Source organism: Rhincodon typus, chromosome 21, assembly GCF_021869965.1.
Source record: "Rhincodon typus isolate 14 chromosome 21, sRhiTyp1.1, whole genome shotgun sequence".
Classification (NCBI taxonomy): Eukaryota; Metazoa; Chordata; class Chondrichthyes; order Orectolobiformes; family Rhincodontidae; genus Rhincodon; species Rhincodon typus.
In genome coordinates, this window is record NC_063352.1 from 33,311,790 (window position 1) to 33,334,096 (window position 22,307).

At 40.9% G+C, this 22,307-nt stretch overlaps 1 protein-coding gene across 1 annotated transcript in view; it reads right to left on the reverse strand.

Annotated features, from left to right (window-relative positions):
* rgs11 (regulator of G protein signaling 11) overlaps positions 1-22,307 on the reverse strand; it is a 137,432-nt gene that overhangs the window by 51,593 nt on the left and 63,532 nt on the right. Inside the window, exons 8-9 of the mRNA XM_020527009.2 lie at positions 21,391-21,472; positions 3,558-3,626 (exon numbers count right to left, since the gene is read on the reverse strand). Coding sequence (XP_020382598.1) covers positions 3,558-3,626; positions 21,391-21,472 — 151 coding nt within the window. The remainder of the gene's footprint in view (positions 1-3,557; positions 3,627-21,390; positions 21,473-22,307) is intronic.

A 22,307-nucleotide genomic window follows, 5' to 3' on the forward strand; every position in this document is an offset into this window, starting at 1 on the left:
AAAACATTAGACTAAAATTGAAATTTTAGGCTTGTAAGCATGGTTTTACCTGTTGACATAATTATTGTACTGACAACATGTGTCTATGTACAATCATGTATGTCTGTTTGGGATAAGTTTGCAGCTTTGGGAAAAGGGTGATGTTATTGTAGTGATTGTAATGAGGTCAGCCAGGGGAACCTCATAGAATATGAGTTCCCTGATTGGGCCTGTTAATCGGATCCAATCACGAAGTCCTGATTGACAAATAAGAACAGGAGTGTCAGACATCCTGTTCACTCTGAAAGCTGGCTCTGAGGGAACTGAATCAGTGTCAAGAATTCTCCACACGTAAATAAAGAGTGACTGCATACCGGCCTCAGTGGAGATATTTCAGTTATGTTATATCTCATGTTCAATACATCAGTACATCATGAAGAGACATGATGTCATCACTGCATCAGAGCACATGATGTAAAGGTACAAATATTTCATACTTCATCTTAACTTGGATCATTTAAAGCATGAAACTGTACTGGAAACATGCTCCTCTGTTGCAATCTGATAGCTTAATATTTGACCAGACACGCATGTGCCTGAGGAATGTAAGGTATGAAACTAATTGTTAGTTTTAGTAAATATCTGTCAGGTTCTTTAATACCATGCCATCTGGTTTCTTACATTACAGGAGAAAGCCTAAACATTGCCACAATAGGTAAAATTCCTTCTGGAGGCAAACTCATACCAACTGATCTTCATTCAATAGTAGTGAAACTTCAGTAATTTCAATAATGGACACTGCTCTGCAATTATCAGGGTGGCAAGTTGGAAATATCACCCCGATGAAATATGAGGGACAGAATGAGAGGAGAACAAAAGAAGTGCAGCAACTTGAATGAGAGAGAAAGGTTTCTACAGACATAATCAGGCTGAAAGCATGATGAGATTAGATCAGAGTTTCTTCCACTTCCTTTGGCGAGTTTTGATTCTTTTTATGTAAGAAACTGAGTTTTGATTCTCCGTTGTGATTTGAAAGCTTATTATTTGATGCTCTATGATTATTGTTTTAAGATTTAGTACTTTTGCATGCACCTCTTGCAGGTACTGCACAATACGTGCCAAGCACTTATGTCAGAGCTTGGTGAGATGGATCACAAATCATGGCTCGACCATTGTTGCTCTTCACACATGTGTAGTATAATCCATTATTATCCATCAGCAAAGTAAATAAGGAAGTACAAAGCCTACCAAATGTAAGGTAAGGAAAATAAAGAAAACCCTTCTGACTTCATTTTATTTTCTGAAAAATCTTGCCTTTATCAGTTGTGGCATAGATTATAAAAACAGGGATGTCATGTCGGAGCTGTACAGAACTTTAGTTAGGCCACAGCTGGAATTTTGTATGTAGTTCTGGTTGCCTCACTGTAGGAAGGATGTGAATGCATTGGAGGGGGTGCAGAGGAGATTCACCAGGGTGTTGCTGGGATGGAACATTTCAGCTATGAAGATAATCTCAGGTTGTTTTCTTTGGAACAGAGAAGGTTAAGGGAGGACCTAATAGTGTATATGATTATGAGAGCCATGGACGGGGCATGTTCTTCTTAGTTGTACAGTCAACAACAAGGGGCATAATTTTAAGGTGAAGGCAGGAGAGAACTTGAGGAAAATCTGTTTCATCCACAGGATGGTGGGCTTCTGAAATGTGCAGCCGGGGAGGGTAGTTAAAGCAGGAAGCATCACAACCTTTAAAAAGTGCTTGGATGAGAATCTGAACTGTGAGAAACAGAGATGAGTGTTGGTGGTAGTCTATCTTTGGCAGTACAGACTTGATTGGCTGAAGGGCCTCTTTGGTACGGTATGATTCAAGAAAAATTGTAATGTCACCATGTAGAATCATAGAATCCCTCCAGTGGGGAAAGAGGCCATTCAGCACATCGAGTCTGCACCGACCCTCAGACCAGCATCCCACTTTTTGTTTGTCTTTCACGCACATGTGAGCAGCAGTAAGATAGAAACTGTCCTGAAATGGCTAAGCAATCTTTGGAAATTGGAGTTAATGGTTTAATTGCCTTTCACCTGAAGTTGCTGGACCATTTATTCAAATGACATGGAGTGCCATTAGCTGACTCACGATTTTGCAGCAAAATCTGGCCAAATTAAATTCTAAGATATAATTCAATAATTTATTTTTTATATATGTACAATTTTTGGAATGATATAGGATGAGCAGATGACCCAAGCAACATTGCCACTGAAAAGATTTCTTTTATCAATATCTCATCATATGAATGAGGTTTTAGTTTTGAGAGGTAATAAAAGAGGTATTTATGTGACATTTAATTGGCGCCTTTTAAGTGAATATTAAATTTGAAATAATCAACATGTTGCCTCATGGACTATGAGCACAGCAATCAAATACCAGCAGGACAGGACTTTTAATTACAAGATCTCCTTTAGTGTTCCTCACTGTTAAAATATGAATGGTTTAACAGTGAGAGGTGAAGCGTACTTTCATGTTTCTCTTATGAAGACGTACCAAAGGCTTAGTGTGTTTGAGTCCTCCACAAATTTCTGAAGCTATTTGACATCTGTAGGCAGATTTGAGGTCTGATTACTTAGGAAAAAAATTCAATTATATTATTAAGTAAGAAATGAATCTTGTCCAGAGATATATCTACACACTTTGAATATCATGGGACTGAGTTTTTAGAGAGCTCTCCTAATCTCTTGCGGTCATGAATCAGTGAAAACGCTAGAGGTGAATCCTTAAGATAGCGCTCAAAGAGCTGCTTATCCTTTTTCAGGAAAACATCTACTCAAGTTAGCGTGGGAAATGAAGAGAATGTGTCCAAAACTTTCAGTGTATATGTGCTGGCAGGGCACGACCAAATACAGAGGAAGTTGAATGTGCAAAGGATCGAGCAAAAGTTTGCTTTGAAAGGCAGTAGGTGCAGTGCATTTAAGCAGGTAGTTTGCGAGGAAGAGCTTTAGCAATTCTATTTGTCATGGAGTCAACTAGCACTCTCTGGGAGGACAGAAGGTTTTGGAGAATTTATGGAAATAACATAAGTGTGTGAAGGCTTTATTTTAACATATTTTTGGTGTGCACTTGGCAGATCTGTCTGGGACTGGGGCATCCATCACCTACGGTCAGGAATATTTACAACATGTGTGTATGAAGAAACACTGAAATTAATTCTTTTTAAAAAAGGATTAGCAGAGCGTGAAGAGGAGATTTATTGAAGTGGTACCATGATTGAGGGGCTTCAGGTCTGTACAGAGATTACCTGTGATTGTTCTCTCCAGAATAGAAAATGTGAAAGGCAGAATTAATGGAGGTATTCAAATTATAACAGAGTAAATAGAGAGAAACTATCAGAACCAAAGGACATAGATTGACTAAAGGAACAGTGGTGACAATTTTATTTTTACATGGTACGTTATGGTTGGCATTCATAACCTGTAAAGACAGTGAATGCAAATTCAATTCTAACTCCCAACTGGAAGTGGATCCAACTTGACCATTTTACAATGCCATGCACAATGTTAATTTAGAATATTGAAGATCACATACTTACTAACTTGACCTTCGTTGTATGGATGTTACTTCCTTTTGGGGTCGATTCCATGATATTTATTGCTCCAGGCTGGGAATAGACAAAGAAGTGTCCTTAGAAATGCATTTTAAATACAGTGCTAACTTGCACATTTGTTCTTACAATATCTAACCTGGGAAGAAGAGGCACCAGTAAAAGAGTTCACAGATTTTTGCAAATCACAAAAGTAAACCGCCGACATTGAAAGTCACAACCTGAACTTGATTTTGGAATCTGTGAATGGAAAAATTTCTAAAGCAATAATGTACTATTTTAGGATATAAAAACCCATTGAAGATCATTCCTTTGTTAGACCTGCAGTTCCAGCATCAGCTAAATCTTATGTTGATCAAGTTGAGTTTTCCAACTTCGCAGTCTATCGCAATCTATGACCAAATGTTGATCAGTCACAACATATCTTGGACCAAATTTTGGCCAAATATGGGGGTGGGAAATGAGGTAGGTGGGTACAATAGTTCATAATGCTGGCCAGCAACTGATTTATTGGTACCATCCTGCTCCCAGGCCATTTTCCAAGAGCCAGGAGTGGGAGTAGAAGGGACGCTACTTTGGAAGCGGTGGCTAGCCAATTACGGTAAAACATAGACTGATCAAGACCAATTGTCAGAAGCTGACTGGGATTGCCTATGAGAACCTGGAGGTAGAACAGCTGGGAACAGGCCAGCTGCCAGGAGGACAGTGGTTGGCACGGCTCTTCCTGCACTGGAGACATTCCAATGAGCACTGCAGCGTTGAGAACATGCCCATTGTCCTTATTTGGATGGTGAGTGTGCCCTCTAGCCACTAATTGGCCAATTCAGGTAAATTCATTGCCTGTGACTGCTCCCAATATAGTGCAGAGTTCGAGCCCCGTTTGATCCTGATACTCAAAATATAAAATCCTAGCCCTAGTATTATCATTGAATGTTAAAAGCTACTTGGTTGGCTAGCCAAGTTTCTTCTTCAGAAAAATCTCCAAACTAGAAATTAGTCTGATTTTACATTTGAAAATGAGGTAAACCTATTGCTAATATATAGTGGCATATAGAAACCGACTGTTGAAATGCGAGCAAATTAATCTTGAAATCTATGCAGTGGCCACATACAGGACTTGTCCATTTTCAACAGACAACATCAATCACGTTTACATTTTAAATGGGGCTCTCATTGGTGTATTCAGTATTAAATGAGATTCAATGTCAAATCAGGTGATTGGTAAAGAATTAGAGGGGACAGGTTAGTGGGTGTCTGGAATTTGCTTCCTGATTTGGTGATGGAGGCAGAAACAAACCCTGAACTCATTTAAAAGGTATTTCGATCTGCAGCTGAAATGCTGTAACTGCAGAGCTATAGATCAGGAGTTGGGAGGCAGGATTAGAATGGGAGGCTGGTTTTGCTTGGGTGCTGACATGATGGACTATGTACTCACTTTCTGTGTCATAACTTTTCTATGTGTGCTTTGAAAGGAAGTGGCAAATGAATTACACTCAAAAAATGAATAACTTCAAAAACACAGATAGCTTCCTGAAATTCTCATTAGTAAAAAAGTTGTTATTGGTTTAATGAGTATGAGTAGCCCAGTGGGACAGATAAGGGTTTCTTTATAGAAAGTGTTAAGTATTACCATTAAATTGTTTCCTATGTTACCTAAGCAATGTCCTTGTTGTATTTTGATTTGAAGTACAAGTGAGAAGATTGTGGTCTATTATATGATCCATAATCTCCAGTCATCTGTTGTAGTTTCCCCCTCATTTTGGAGGAAATGTTGATGTTTATTGAGAAAGATCCTCAAGTTGATCACTGGAAAATTCCATTCCTAATAAATATAACATGACTATTTCACGAGAACAATTAATTCAATGTTTTGAGAATGATTCAGACAGGTGGTGGGTTTGAAACGGTATTGGTTAAAGAGACAGCCAATGGTAGATGTCTGATGAATATGAAACCAGGAGCAGCATTAGCAATATTTTAAGTTGATTTGAACATTAATACGGTTATTGCCAAAACACTGCACCAACAGAAAGACTTTTTTTTACTCAAAATATCCATTAAAGGAATCTAAATTATATTGCTGTTCTACTTTTGTTGCCCTCTCTGACAGATGCTGCAAACCTGAAGCAATAATTCACTCAGTTCTTTGACTTTTCACAAGATGTGATTCGTAACAGAGAAATTACTCTTTATTCTAATTAGATTGTTTCTTCAATTGGTTGTACAGATTTTCTGAGCTGCAGTAACACACTGACAAACCCCACCAACTCATTGGCAGCTCTTTGCAGTGGACATTATAGCAGTTTCTGTTTAGGTGATGTCAATATGTTTACCGGGAATCCAAATACACACATCCGAAAGGTGAATGGTGGACAGCAAGCAGAAGAAAAGGCTTTGGCTATATCTACCTTTATCTTCCTCGTAATATGCCCTATTGCTAGTGTAATGAAACTGAGACCAAACACAATGTTCTAACTATAATATTCTTGGTTTCATTGTGCTGATAAAGAATATTTACAGAGGCAGTTGAGGTGAGAAAAAAATTAACTTTATTTAAAAAACATGTCACTGTGACTTCATCTTGCCATGAATTTGCAAGAGAGGGCAAAATCATGTGACATTGCCTCATTTCTTGTGATGAGAGAGTTATTAACATGTCACAGTCAGTCTTAGCTCCTAATACTACATACCCTTCCAAGATTTTGATTCTACCCATTATATTACATCTCCTCCAAGTGTCTGACTTCCATTTCTGTTTTAGAGGAATAACCACTCTGGTGGTTTTACTAGTCTACATGTATATGTTCTCAGCTCATTTGGTGGAGAATTGGGTGTCTGAGACCTTTATATGGTCTCCTGGAGAATTAACAGATGATTCTGGTTAAGGAATAAGTCATCATTTGGATTTCTGGTCTGTTTGTGTTGATGACTGCTGTGTAGAAACTACTGCATGTTTGTTTTTATCACACTGTATCACTTTCAATGAGTTAGGTCTGTGGATATAATCTCTGTTCCAACATGTCCATAATGAACATGGTCTCTAATCCAAACTGGTTTTCCTGACTGGAGCTCCAGTTGATTGCAAACTTTGTGATGTTCGTCATAGTTCCACATCTGATAGGAAGAGTACTCATCTTCTTTCTCCCTCACCTTTTCCAAATCCTTGGCAAGAGTGTGTGTGGGAGTAGGGAGTGAGTTCTTAGTCTTCTTTCCATGAGATGTTCACACTGAGCTAGAGCATTTTGGAATGGAGTTGCAGGATAGCTCAGGAGTGGGCAATAACGCTTTCAGTGTACACACCTCTTTCAGCTCCATTGCTGCTTTGAGGATATCTTACTTAGCTGGTGGTATGGTCAAATCCAAATGAGGCTGTGAACTCTTTGAAATACTCATGAGCAAACTGCGGTCTGAGGTTACAAGGTGTTGGATTCCATGTGTTGCAGAGACCACCTTCAATGATGTAATCACTTCTTCAGGCAAGTGACCCTGCAGTTGCTTGAGTTCTATCGATCTAGCGTGGCACTTGGCTTCTGGTGTCAAGACATTTTACCTCTGTGTTTGATGAAATCCATCCCAAGATGTTAGGGGCAGCATGGTGGCTCAGTGGTTAGCACTGCTGCCTCACAGCACCGGAGGCCTGGGTTCGATTCCAGCCTCGGGCGACTGTCTGTGTGGAGTTTGCACATTCTCCCCGTGTCTGCGTGGGTTTCCTCCATGTGCTCTGGTTTCCTCCCACAGTCCAAAGATGTGCAGGCTAGGTGGATTGGCCATGAAAAATTGCCCATAGTGTTCAGGGATGTGTAGATCAGGTGGGTTATAGGAGGATGGGTCTGGGTGGGATGCTCTGAGGGTCAGTGTTGACTTGTTGGGCTGAAGGGCCTGTTTCCACACTGTAGGGATTCTAAGATCATATAACTGGGATTCTAAGGTCATGCTCACATGGCCTTAATAGAAAGAAAGATGAAATCAACAGTTCCCTTACTTCTCAACAATGACTAGCACGTGTAATACAGCTTGATACCATCTCTTTCAATTTTGAGAGACCAAACTGTCGAACAGAATAACTTGTCCTGGCTTGAATTCTTGTAATACTCAGAAGTCCTTGGCATAACCTTTGCAGTAAATTGAGTCCCAGGTTCCTGGAATAACCAATCTTTTGTCATAATTAAGTAAATAATTCACTATACTGAGGTATTGTCTCTCTTCATAATAGTTTTTGAGAATGGGATCATGTGGTATGTATTGGTGGCCATCCTTTGATGTAGTTCTCCCTGACCTGAATATAATTTCCATCAGATTTCTATGCATTATTGATTCACCCAGTTACTAAGTTGTTGCCAATGGAGTAGTGGTTGTTATCAATGTAAAGGTAGCTACCACTTCAATGAAAACTATATCTCCTTGTTCAGGTCTTGCCACACAGATATGGAAAAAGGCATCTGCTATAGTCTGAGATAGTAGGAACTGCAGATGCTGGAGAATCCGAGACAACAAGGTGCAGAGCTGGATGAACACAGCAGGCCAAGCAGCATCATAGGAGCAGAAAGGGCCGAGCTATAGTCTGTTGCTTTTCAGGCACATGGTCTAGCTTTTCATCAAATTTCACCATCCTCAGTCTGATCTGTTGTATTATTGGAGGCACCTTTTCTGAATCCTTATAATTTAAGAAAGCCACTAAAGTTAAGTGGAGACCAAGAACACAGTCTGTAAACATTTCACAAGCCCACTTGCAGCTAATGTTTTTTTCCTCTTCCACTGCATCATCTCTGTTTACTCATTCTGAGTGAGCCCAATGCATAGTAAACTAATCTCCACCTTCTATTCACTGATATCTGAAAGAGTACTGCTCCCAGTCGTATCCTATTTCCATCTGTGACAATGACAGTAGATAGCTGTAGGTCATAATAATTAGATAGTATCAACAGCTCTTTGATTTTTACAGAAATCTCTGTACCGCTTTCTCCCACCAGTCTTGTCATAATAACTCATGTGGTGGCTCATTGACAATAACTATTCTGGGCAAGAACTTCCTATTTAGTTTATCATACCTATAAATCTCCAGAGCTCAGTCACATTCTGAACAGCTGGAAATTCCTTGATTGCTCTTGCCTTTTGTTAGTAAAGTCTGACACCAGCTACAAGCACAATACACCCAAGGAATTTGAAAGGCAGCTATAAGAATTTGCATTCATTGTTGAGTGTAAGTCCTGTTTTTTCTTTCTTAATTCTGTTAAGATCTCATCCACAGATGACAAAGATGAACTTCATGTTCAATTGCTTTGTTCAGCTATGTAAATTCTATGCAGATTCATACAGGTCCTGGGAGTCTGGTCCTGGGATCATCCAAATACCAGCTCTATGATTCTGTCCAAGGTGAAATGACCCTTTCCTCAACATAGACTTAATGTCCTTCATTGCCATTGGAAAGAATGGAGAAGGAATTTCTCTGGATGTAAACAGACACTGAGCTTTGTTTCTCTATCGTGCTGGCTCTTTGCTCAGTCTAACGTTCTCTGTAACATTCCTGATGTAGCATCACAATCTGTGGTCTACATTTCTGAATAGCAATGGTTATACAGCACACAGAGAAGCACCTCTTCAGGGAATTTGAAGTATTTCCATGATGCCTTTTTGGGAATGAGTGAAGAACTAGAAAGCTGGACAAAAGTGTGAGCAGGAATGATCGAATTGTCCAGTAAATGACTATAAATTCACTTTCCTCTACAATAGGAAAATTTGCCAGTCATCGATAAGGCTGACTAGCCACCAGTGAGCCTGTAATTAATTAATACAGCCTTCCTAAAATCTCTGTGAAGAACTGCCAAGACAGGATTTTGATTCAGGAGATAAAATGGTGAGGGATGCTGTCTTCAACTTTCCTAGTCCTGTGAATGGCTGTGGAATATCAGCTTTGATGTTTTTAGGCTGATTTTGGCATCCCAGTTCCTCCAGTCTGCGAATCAGATGCAAGTCTGTATAGACTTTCCTTTTAGAGCAGGAACAATTCTGGATTTAGGATCACATATAAAGTGTCTGCAATTTTTCTTTCTGTATATTGAAGGATTGTATTCAGTTGTTCTATGACCTTGAATTCTATAACTCCTGGGACATATAGTTTTTTGCAGGATGATTGAAGAGAATTTTCCTTCAACCATGGTTTAGCATCCACAAGAATTGAAACTGCTTCACCCCTGTTAAATTCCCTCTCCTGGGATATCAGCATCCCAGTAGTTTTTGCCAGGTTCCTTGATCAAGCCAAAGAAGGGCACCTCAATATCATTAATGTCTTCTATTTCATGAATTATGCTACCTTTCAAAGGCTTCTCCTTTTGCTTATTTTGTACAGGATATTTTCTGCAACATTCAGCTTGGAAATTATTCTTGTTGCAAAAGTGATATTTGGCATTTCCTGCCACACTGATAACAGTTAGTTGGTGCAGTGTTGTAAGCTGTTCCTGGTTCTCTGTGATTTTGTGGCCAGATCTCTGCTTTTAACCTGAACACACTCCACTGAGTCGGTCATTTCTGGGATATGGTTCTCCCTGGCACCCCGAATCTCCGATGGATTTTGCTTCCTGACCTCAGTGTGTCTGCTCAGTTGAAATGCCTTTGTTAATGTTAAGTTATCCCTTGACTGCAAGTGATTAGACAAAGCTTCATCTCTGACACTGACAACAGTTCTGTCCCTGATTAGTTCTTCTTTCAAGCCGCCATATTCACAGTTCTCTGTATGTCTGCACAGATCATTGGTAAAAGTATCAATATATCCCCATGTTGCTGGGTACTCTTATTAAATTTAGCCCACTTGATGATGGTAATTTTTCACAGATTGAAGTAGGCATCAAGTGTTTTATTAGTTTCTTGTATGTAACTTTTTCTTCGTTGATCCCTGGCTTGACTAGGATATCATCTGCACAGCCACCATTGCATACAAGGGCATACTGACCTGCTCACTGACTGGCTTCGCAGGGGGACCAGATGCAGTGCGATACCTTGTAAATATTCGGCACCAGTTCCGCCATGCTTCGGCTTGATTGGGACCTGCAGCCTGCTCGCAGCTTTTCGGTAATGGTAGAGCCTTTTCCATATTGTTCCTTCACTTGCTGCCACCATATAATATCCTTGGTCCTGTTGTGCTGCTAAACAGTATACACAGAGTCTGCTGAGGTAAGGAAAACATGAACTTTATGTAAGAAAAATCTTGCTGTTGCTTAATTGTGCCATGAGTCTGCAAGAGAGAGCAAGATCATGTGACATTGCATCACGTCCTTTGAAGATGTATACTGTGCCACATTTGCATATCACACATTCAAACTTAAACCCTCACAGTATATTAGATGCTGCCCTGCTGGGGTTCCATGGAAATGGGATCTGGAGCTTTGGCTGGAAGATTAGGCTCTGAATGGGATGTAGAGATGTTGTAGAGTAGTTTGGACTGACTAACTGAGTGAGCAAATGCATGGCAAAAACAGTAAGATGTGGATTAAAGTGAGTTTATCCACTTTGGTATCAAATATAGGAAGGCAGATTATTAGCTGGCTGTAAAATGAGAGAGGGGAATGTTCGATGAGACTTGAGTGTCCTCATGCACCAGTGGCTGAAAGTAAGCACACAGGTGCAATAGGCAGTAAAGAAGGCAACGGTATATTGGTGATCACAGCGAGAGGATTTTAGCACAGGAACAAGGATGTCTTGCTGCAATTATGTAGAGAATTACTGAGGCCACACCGCAAATACTGTGTCCAGTTTTGGATTCTCCTTATCTGAGGAAGGATGTTCTTACTATAGAGGCAATGCAGCAAAGGTTCACCAAACTGATTCCTCAGATGGCAGGACTGATGTATGAGGAGAGATTGAGTCAGTTAGGACTGTATTCAAAAGAGTTTAAGAAAAATGAGGGGAGACCTCATAGAAACCTATAGAATTCCAACAGGAGGAGACAGGTTAGATGCAGGAAGGATGTTCTGGAAGGCTGGGGAGTCCAGAACCTGGGGTCATAGTTTAAGGATAAACGGTAAACCTTTTAAGACTGAGATGAGGAGAAATGTATTCACCCAGAGAGTGGTGGGCCTGTGGAATTCACCACCAACGAAAGTGGTTGAGGCCAAAACATTATCTGGTTTCATGAAGGAGGTAGGTATAGCTGTTGTGGCTAAAGGGATCAAGGGATATGGGGAAGGGCAGGTTTAAGGTATTGAGCTTGATGGTCAGCCATGATTATGTTGAATAGCAGAGCAAGCTCGAGGGGTCGAATGGCCTCCTCCTGTGAGGCAATCCATGTCAACGGACCCCAGAGTTTAAAAACCAGACAGGAAAACACGCCGATGCTTCATCGGAGGCTGCACTGAGGATGTTACCAAGCATGGTAACGAAACGTCTGCAAAACAACAAACCAGCTCGGCGAGCCAACCTACCTCAACACCCACAACCCGAGCTACAGATCTACTCCAAAACCTTAGAGGCCTCCTCCTGTTCCTATTTTCTATGTGGACAGTGGGTATCTTTATCCAATAACCAATATCTGATGGCCATCTTCCACCTTTCATATTCCTTAAATTTGAAATCTTTCATAACGCTCCAGTTTGCACTAAATCCTATTTATCTATAAATGTTTCCTCAATTTTAGAGCTCTTTTTGTATTCAAATCCCTCCGTGGCCTAACCTCTCCGAATCTGTGTAGCCTCCTCTGGCCCAACAAACATCTGAAATCTCTGTGCTACTCCTCTACTTCTGGTCTTTTTTTTCTCTAACTTTAATCATTTCACCATTGGACTGACAGCCATGTTTTCGGCTGTCCAGGCCTTAAGCTCCAGAATTCCTTCCCTGAACCTCACAGCCTTTTTATTCCTGTCTCCTTCTTCAAGGTGTTCCTTAAAGCCGACAACCGTTCAAAGCTTTTGGTCAACACTTCTAATATCTCATGACTCAGTGTCAAATTTTTATTCAACAACATTCTTATGAAGTACCTTGTAATGTTTGACTATGTTGAAGAGCAGCATAAATACGTGCTCTGTTTTCTAATCATGTTGATGAATAGAAACAACCTGTGATCTTTTTATGAACTTTAGTCATGTCAATCAAGCCACTTTCTCAGCTCCAGTCAAATATCAGTGGCAATTGTGCAGACATGCAAACAAAATTGCTAAAAAAATTGTACATTTCTATTGGATGCCATGAAATTGCACTACAGATCAAAATACGCTTTAGAGCTTCAATGCCCTTGACACAATTTGATGACAACGAGGAGAGCAAAGAACAATACAGCAGAGGAACAGGCCCTTTGCCCCTCCAAGCCTGCGCTGACTAAGTTTGTCCTTCCTTACTAAAACTGTCTTCCTTTCTAGGATCCATATCCCTCTATTCCCTTCCTATTCATGTATTCATCCAGGTATTCTTGAATGTTACTACTGTATCTGCTTCCACCACGTCTTCTGGCAATGCGTTCCAGGCACTCACCACCCTTTGTATGAAAAACTTGCCACGTACATCTCTTTTAAACTTCACCCCTTTGCACCTTGGACCTGTGTCCCCTAGTAAATGCCCCCTGCACCCTGGGAAAAAGCCTCATACTTTCCACTCTATCCCTGTGCCATTCACAATCTTATAAACTTCTATCAGGTCGCCCCTCGACCTTCTGTGTTCCAGTGAAAACAAACCCAGTCTATCCAACCTTTCTTCACAGCTAAAATCCCCCATACCAGGCAACATCCTGGTAAAACTTTTCTGTATCCTCTCCAAAGCATCTACATCCTTCTAGTAATCTGGAGACCAGAACTGTACGCAATATTCCAAGTGCAGTCTAACTGAAGTTTTATAAAGCTGCAGTGTAACTTGTCTATCTTCATACTCAATGCCCCTTCCAATGAAGGCAAGCATGCCAGAGGCTTTTTTTATTACCTTATCTACCTCTGTTGCAACCTTTAGTGATCTGTGTACATGCACACCCAGATCCCTCTGCACATCAATACGCCGAAGGGTTCTGCCATTCACTGTATAATTTCAACCTGCATTTGACCTTCCAAAATGCATCACCTCACATTTGTCCGGATTAAACTCCATCTGCCATTTTTCTGCCCGTACCTCCAACTGATCTATATCCTGCCGTATCCTCTGACAATCCTTCTCACTATTTGCAACTCCATCAATCTTTGTATCGTCCGCAAACTTACTAATTAGATCAGCTACGTTTTCCTCCAAATCATTTGTGTAGATCACGAACAGCAGAGATCCCAGCACTGATCACTGTGGAACACGAGTAGTCGGAACCCTCCATTCCAAAAAGCATCCTTCCACCATTCCCCTCTGTCTCCTTTGACTAAGCCAGATCTGTATTCATATCGGGCAACCACCTCGAAACCGATATTCATTTCAAGCCCACCGACTCCCACAGCTACCTAGAATACTCCTCCTCCCACCCACCTTCCTGCAAAAATGCTATCCCCTATTCCCAATTCCTTCGCCTCCGCCGCATCTGCTCCCAGGATGAGGCATTCCACTCCCGTACATCTCAGTTGTCCTCGTTTTTCAAGGACCGTAACTTCCCCTCCTCGGTGGTCGAGAACGCCCTCAACCGTGTCTCCCACATCTCCCGCACCTCATCCCTCACACCCCGTCCACGCAATAAAAACCAAAAAAGAATCCCCCTCGTCCTCACGTACCACCCCACCAACCTCCGGATCCAACGCATCATCCTCCGACACTTCCGCCATCTGCAATCCGACCCCACCACCAAAGACATCTTTCCCTCCCCACCTTTATCTGCTTTCCGGAGGGACAACTCTCTCCGTGACTCCCTTGTCCGCTCCACACTCCCCTCCAGCTCCACCACACCCGGCACTTTTCCCTGCAACCGCAGGAAGTGCTACACCTGCCCCCATACCTCCTCCCTCACCCCCATCCCAGGCCCCAAGAAGACTTTCCACATCAAGCAGATGTTCACCTGCACATCTGCCAATGTGGTATACTGCATCCGCTGTACCCGGTGTGGCTTCCTCTACATCGGGGAAACCAAGCGGAGACTCGGGGACCGCTTTGCAGAACACTTACGCTCGGTTCGCAACAAACAACTGCACCTCCCAGTCGCGAACCATTTCAACTCCCCCTCCCATTCCTCAGACGACATGTCCATCCTGGGCCTCCTGCAGTGCCACAACGATGCCACCCGAAGGTTGCAGGAACAGCAACTCATATTCCGCTTGGGAACCCTGCAGCCCAATGGTATCAATGTGGATTTCACAAGTTTCAAAATCTCCCCTCCCCCCACCGCATCCCAAAACCAGTCTAACTCGTCCCTGCCTCCCTAACCTGTTCTTCCTCCCACCTATCCCCTCCTCCCACCTCAAGCCGCACCTCCATCTCCTACCGACCAACCTCATCCCGCCCCCTTGACCTGTCCGTCCTCCCTGGACTGACCTATCCCCTTCCTAACTCCCTACCTACACTCACCTTTCCTGGCCCCATCCCCGCCTCTTCGACCTGTTTGTTTCCTCTCCACCTATCCTCTCCTCTATCCCTCTTCTATCCGCCTCCCACTCTCTCCCTATTTATTTCAAAACCCCCTTCCCCTCCCCCTTTTCTGATGAAGGGTCTAGGCCCGAAACGTCAGCCTCTCTGCTCCTATGATGCTGCTTGGCCTGCTGTGTTCATCCAGCCCTGCACCTTGTTGTCTCGGATTCTCCAGCATCTGCAGTTCCTACTATCTCTGTATTCATCTTGCCAGCTCTCCCCAATACCATGTGATTTCACCTTTTTTACCAGTCTGCCACTAGAGACCTTGTCAAATGCTTCACTGAAGTCCATGTAGACAACATCAGCTGCTTTTCTCTCGTCAATTATCTTTGTCACCTCCTCAAAACACTTGATCAAGTTAATGAGTCACTCCTCCCCTGCACAAAACCCTGCTGTCTATTACTACTAAGTCCATTTGCTTTTAAATGCCAATAGATCTTGTTCCTGAGAATCTTTTCCAATAGTTTTCCTTTCAACAATGTGAGGCTGAGGATTATCCCCGTTACCCTTCTTAAACGATGGGACAACATTGGCCATTCTCCAGTCTTCTGGGTCCTCACCTGTGGCCAAACAGGATACATAAGTGTCTGTCAATGCTATCAACAAATTTTAACATTATTTCCTAATTCTTAAGTCCAGGCCATTATTTCACAGTTAAGTAACAGAAGCACAAACCTGTGTAAATTAGCGTTCACCAGATCTTACTGGTTGTTGAAAATTTACCCTTCCGACCATTTCTTTATTAATATGGCCAGCATAACAGCCTGACAGATGTTTCTATCTAAATCCATTTAAGTCATATCCTAAGTCGACTCTCTATAACCTTCTATTTGGAAATCTATGTTGGCTATTCTTTTTTCACTCCAAATTCTCCAATTGCTTCATAATTTCTCACCATAGTATGAACTGTAACATTTAAAAATAGCTGCTGTCTTGTTCTTTATTGTGTATAGCTCTTTATTTTTATGAAAAAAATGATACAATTACAAGATACTCTTTGGATCTCTGTATAATTTTCCTATCTGCAAAATTTTGGAAAATTAAAGTCAAACTTTTATTTCTTTCTCATTTCATTAATGATCTTTTGATACAATAAATCATATTCCTGTAATTTATGTACCTTCAATTTAAATAACTTCCATAGTGCTTGAATAAAGGCAAAATACTGCAAATCTGGAACAAAGGAAGAATGCTGGAGAAACTCAGCAGTTCTTGAAGCCTCTGTGGAGAGAAATAGTTAACTTTGTGAGTCAGGTATGACTCTTTCTTGCTCTCAGTGTTTCAGCTATAGTGTTTTTTTCCCCTTTTCATTACCTCCTCTCATAAAGCCATCTTTGTTGATTCAAAAACTCACTATTTTACACTTCCTCTGACAAATCTAATGAAAGTAATTATTTAATTCTCTTCATCTCGACAGCAAACTTGCCAGCTTGATCATGCGCTCTTACTAGCATGCCTAGAGAAAGTACTTTTTTTGCATTTTTGCTAATATTCTCAACTCTTGATTTTTAACATGCTTTAGAGTAATGTTGCTTATTCAGTATTTTCCCACATTTTCTTTGCCCTGTAAGTTTGAAATGTAATCTAAACCTAAATGCTGCCCTTCAATATTCCCAATCTCTCTTACTGAAAATATGGCAGTATTCTGGCTGAACAAGTATTGAATGTCTCCTTGTTGCAGTGGCAAGATATCAATTTAAAAAAAACCCCGACTATATTACCAAACGAAACTCATCACGTTTAGCCTGCATATTTCTGTGTAAGAATTTTCTAGTACAACTATTGTTGAAGCAGCTCATTTCAAAGGCAATTAATGCAAAAAGAAATTAAAGATGATGGCTGCAAGAAGGGAAGGTAGCATAAACTCCAATTATCTCGTTGAAGGTGAAAATTACCATGAACTTGGGACACTTCTGCTTATTTGTTCTATGAGGATTTCAAAAAGGACATATCTCAAAAGTGCATATCAATGATCTGGATTTATAGATTGACACATTTTATCAAAATATATACAGTGAATTCATTGATTAGGTAGAGAGTGAACTAAAGAATGGTAAATGGAAGTCAATGTCAACAAGTGTGAGATGAGATCCTTTGTGAAAAACGTGAGAAGCATAGCAATGAACAGATGTTGTCAAAGAGGTGCGAGACTTCAGGTGCAGGTCCACCAACCATGAATGACAGGATATTAGATTGATAAGCCTCTGATATAGCTAAAAGAATTCTAGATTTTGTTATAAGAGGTGTCCAACATGACAAACAGAGAACAAAGATTAGCCTGTATAAAACCCTCAGTCATGGAAATGTGTGTGCTATCGGTATCCATGCTACAGAAAAGATACTGAGTTTTAAAAGTACAGCAGAAATTCACTCACATGTTACCTGGTGCAAAGGACAAATATTTACAGTTGAAAAATGCTGTATCTTGATTAGAAAAAAATTATAAACAAAAGGGTGAGACATTGAAAGTGGTAAACTTATACAAGGACAGGATAGATAGAAGCAGACAGTCACAAAGGCTCTAGAACTAGGGACCAAATATGCAGGAATAACTGTAAGTGATTTGGGATGGAGATCAAGAGAAATGTATTTGCACAAAGAACTGTGAGGTTGTGAATTCCATTTCCTGGGTCTGCTGTCAAGACAGAAACTATGCCAGTATTCAAGATGAGATGGGTGGATTAAAAAAATGATGAAAGGTGTGGGAACAGTATGGTTAAACATAATTAGAACTATTTGATGCAAGAAGGGTAAATGCTAACATAGAGTACTTCGGTTCAATGCTTCCATGTTCTGACTTCCATGTACTTGCAGAGAAAAAAAAACATTTGCAGGAATTCAATGAGTTGAATGGTCTATTTTTACATTCTGTGACATTCTATCATCCACAGTAGCAATTATGAAACACTTATTCTTTGTTACCGCATGGTACATTTTCTCTGTAGTTTCTCCTTACAAAGCCCTTATGGTCACAATGCAATCGAAATCAAAGTATTTTTTTATGTGTGGTTTTATCAGGCATGAGATCTCGTATTGTAATTCATTGTGCAATGTAGCTAACATGTTTCAAAGAAATTAAACAGAAAAAGGTCATTTACTAATGCACAATGCAATATGAATTTTATTTTGTCCATCTGTCTTTTCTCAATAAACATAAAACTACAGTGTTTTGGGTGCTGTTCTAAATTACAGATTTATCTATAACAGAGCCCAAGTTGCAGATTTATCTGGATATATCACCAACATTTTTTGTCAATCGATAAAAGCTTTAGCTTTCAGCGTGAAAGCAGCTTACATTGTTCCTCCAGGGACAGCTCTATGTCTTTATGCCAGAGCATTCAGGCCATTAATCTGGTGGCTCTTGATCCATTACCACCCATTGGGCAATGTAACCTATTTAGCTCTGGATAAAAGCTGTTTTAATGCTTTCAGTTTTTTGGCCTGAAACTAGGAAGCACTGTATTAAGAACGTGACCCTCAGAACCTTTATTCAGTTCTGTGAATAACCACAGAGGAAAGCATATTGATCTGAGGGCCTGTTGACATCCATATTTTCAATTCTTTTGTATAATTGTTGTTCCTAAGATGTGAAATGTTAGATTAACGGATTCTCAGATACAAGGAAATATCTATGATACCAGATACTTGGGCAGTACATAGCAGTATTTGAGAGATTCAAGGTGGAGATATTTTAAAAATCAAATACAGATTAATATATCATTATTTAATTAATGTAATAGGGCTGATTTTTGCTTTCAGGTCTAAATTGGTTCTAATTTAATTTGCTATGTATCTCCAATCCAAATAGTATTCAATTCTATGATTGTATACTTATTCTCATCTCCAGATGCAAGCTTAGAAGGATCTAGCAATGACATAAGTAAAAATTATGTCCCGAATTTTTGACTGGAGAGGCAGGTAGCATGAGTCAGGAAACTAGTGGCCTGCAATTCCCAGAAGTAGACTCTAAGCAGTCATGGGGGTGGACAAGTGAACAAGTTGCCTGGTTAGAAGATCCACTTGGATTTCGGGGACTTCATCTCAATTGTTTTCGGCACTGTTAGACCTTCAGGCTCTTGCCCCTCATGCCTCTTCTTATCATCAATTTGCCACCATGCCAACTCATGCTCAAACTCAAAGGAAATTCAGATCATGACACTTAAACAGATCTTATCCACCCTTCAATAGCATTTACATCTGCTGCATAAATGTACTACTCCCACACTGCTGCTAAAGGCCCTTGCTACATCCAAACTGAAGTCTGTTTGAACTCAGCCTTTTAAAACTCCAAGAAACTTTTGCGAGAAATCTGTGCAACTTTTGAAAGGTACTCTTGCCTGGGATCTGTGCAGGCACCAGATGTCCATTAATGTACTTTTTTATAGAATTGCTGCAGCGTGGAAACAGACCATTCAGCCCAACAAGTCCACAGCAACCCACTGAAGAGCACCCCACCCAGACCCATTCCCCCTACCCTGTCCCTGAAACCCTGCATTTCCCACTGCTAACACACCTAACCTACATATCCCTGAACACTATGGGTTATTTAGCATGGCCAATCCACCTAATTTGAGATAACAAGGTGTAGAACTGGATGAACACAGCAGGCCAAGCAGCATCAGAGGAGCAGGAAGGCTGACGTTTCGGGCCTAGACCCTTCTTCAGAAACATCTTTGGACTGTGGGAGGAAACCAGGGCACCCAGTGGAAACCCATGCTGACAGGGGGCGAATGTGCAAATTCCATACAGTCAGTCGTCCGAGGCTGGAATTGAACTGGGTCCCTGGCACTGTGAGGCAGTAGTGTTCTACTGCTCCTATTTTAACATTCGTAAAGTAGTAGAAACAAATTACTCCATTGTCAATATCCAAACCAATTTTATTCTCCTGTACTCTTTGTATATTTCTATTAACAGAGCAATTAAACTTCTTAAAAGAAGCAAATCTCAAGTAAAGTTGCTTTTTTGTTAAAAAAACCAAAAAATTTATAATGATCAAATTTGCAAAAATTAGACAAAGGGCTTGTAATTCCACAAGACATTCCTAGTCTCTGATTGTAACATTTCCAGGAACTTTCAGGATTCACTTTTCGACTGAAACCCCTAGAGAAATTGCGTAAGAGGCTGTTTCTCTGGGTGTTCTGCCAGCCTGACACCTGCTGAAATTACATGGGCTGAATAGGGAAGACCATATGAACTTAATATCTTTTCAGTAATATTTTCTCTTTTTGCTATTGGCTCACCCACTGCCAGCTACCATTCCTAGTCAAGAGGATGTCTTATAACTTTATTTACTAAGTGTGAAACAATCCTCATGATGGGCCCCTGCTTCTGATTTGGCTACAGTAGCAAGACTAAACTATTGATTGTTGTTCCAAATCTGTGCCTGTCACTAGGACAACATGCTCCAACACATACACACACAAAAAAATCTCACTCAGACACTCAGTTAAGTCTTGGGGTAGACATAGGTGTGAGGCTCGCTTACTTTTAACCAATGGGACTCATTATAATCAGTGGGTTGTCCATAGAAAGCACATTGGTGATGGATAAGTTGCCCACTTTCAGGGCTGCAGTTCCAGTGGGCAACCTGCAGAGTCCTGCATTATGCAGGCATTAAGTAAAGATAGTTGTTAAAGGTGTTCCTCATATCAGGGAGCAGATTAGGTCATGTTCACTCAGTAATTTTGAACAATGTATTGCAGGATAGTGAAAGAATATTAAATATAAACACATTTACATTTCTGCATGTCAGCACCCACCTGCAAAATAGAACAAAATTTAATTGGCACTGAAGATAACCCAGGTTATACGAAACAAATTATTGGCTAAGTGATGAGCATGGTATTCCAAATTTTGAGCAGACTTTTGTGGTTTGTGGTACACAGTTTTTAAGACTTGAGTGGCAGTTACAGAGGACATTCTTCCAGAGTTTAGTGCATTTTGTCAGTACGAGATACCACTTCTGTCAGATACAGAAACACTCAGCCAGGTAAAGTGAAGTGAAGTAACTTGATAAGGTTGATAACCTACATTACATTTTCTGTCTTCATTGTCTCAGCAACACTGGATTTTAAGAGCATCACCTACAATTTTTCACAGCCCCACCCTACTGACAAACTCCCAAATGAATGTAGGAATGCCTGCTTTTATTGTCACCCAATCCACAACTGCTCAGTCAATGAGGTGAAGGGATTCCCCTCGACTAGACAGACTCAAAGTTGTGACTTTACAGAAGAGGAAAATCTCAGCATCTTGCCATCACAACTCAATGGCCTTCAGAATAACTTAATTGCTGGGAAGTAAAATGACTTACTGGAGGTCTGTTGATGAGCCAGTAAGCCTGCTCCTGACAATCCAGTACAACACGATCGGACTTTCTCCGTTGCTTGGCTGCCCTGTTGATTAACACAGAAAAGGAGAAATGAATCCATTTACCAGCTTAGCTGTATCTGAGCACGTACGTTACTCAGAATTTACAGCACAGGAAAGGCCATTTGGCTCAAGCGGTCTGTACCAGTGTTTATGCTCAAGCTAAGCCTCCTCCTATCCCTTTTTTTTTCTACTTCTCATAATTAATGAACTTCTGCTGAAATTTACCTCTGCTATTCAGTAGGATATTAAGCAAGAACCATGCCACCCAACATAACCATAAAGAAAAGCAACCAGGAAGCACATCTGAAACATGCATTAGACCCTTTCGATATGAAGATAAAGGTGTTGGTTTAGCTCAGTTGGCTGGACAGCTCGTTTGTAAAGCAGAGTGATACCAATGGTATGGATTCAATTCCTACACCAACTGAGGTTACCATGAAGGACTTTCCCTCTCAGCCTCTTCTGCACATCTGAGGTGTCGTGACCCTCAGTTTAAACCACTACTAGTTGTCTCTCTCAAGAGAATGATGTGGGACTACAGTACCTTTACCTATATTAAGATTATTGTCCTAATGGCTGTCTGAGGCTCCCACTCCAAGAACATTTTGCTCTGAAAGAGTCTGTGCTGCTCTGGTTGCACTCAATAAAACCAAACCTTGAGATTGTCTGCTACTTCCAAAATCAACTTTACACATTTGCACACCCAAATATCAAGCTTAGAAGAGTGGGAATGCCTCTTCTGACTGCTTTCCCTACCTCCCTACCACTGACCATTACAAACCCTGGATTCCTTTCCAAACTGATCTTCTTCCCCTCCACTCCATTCCCCCTCACCAAACCCAACCCAGCCTCGAATGC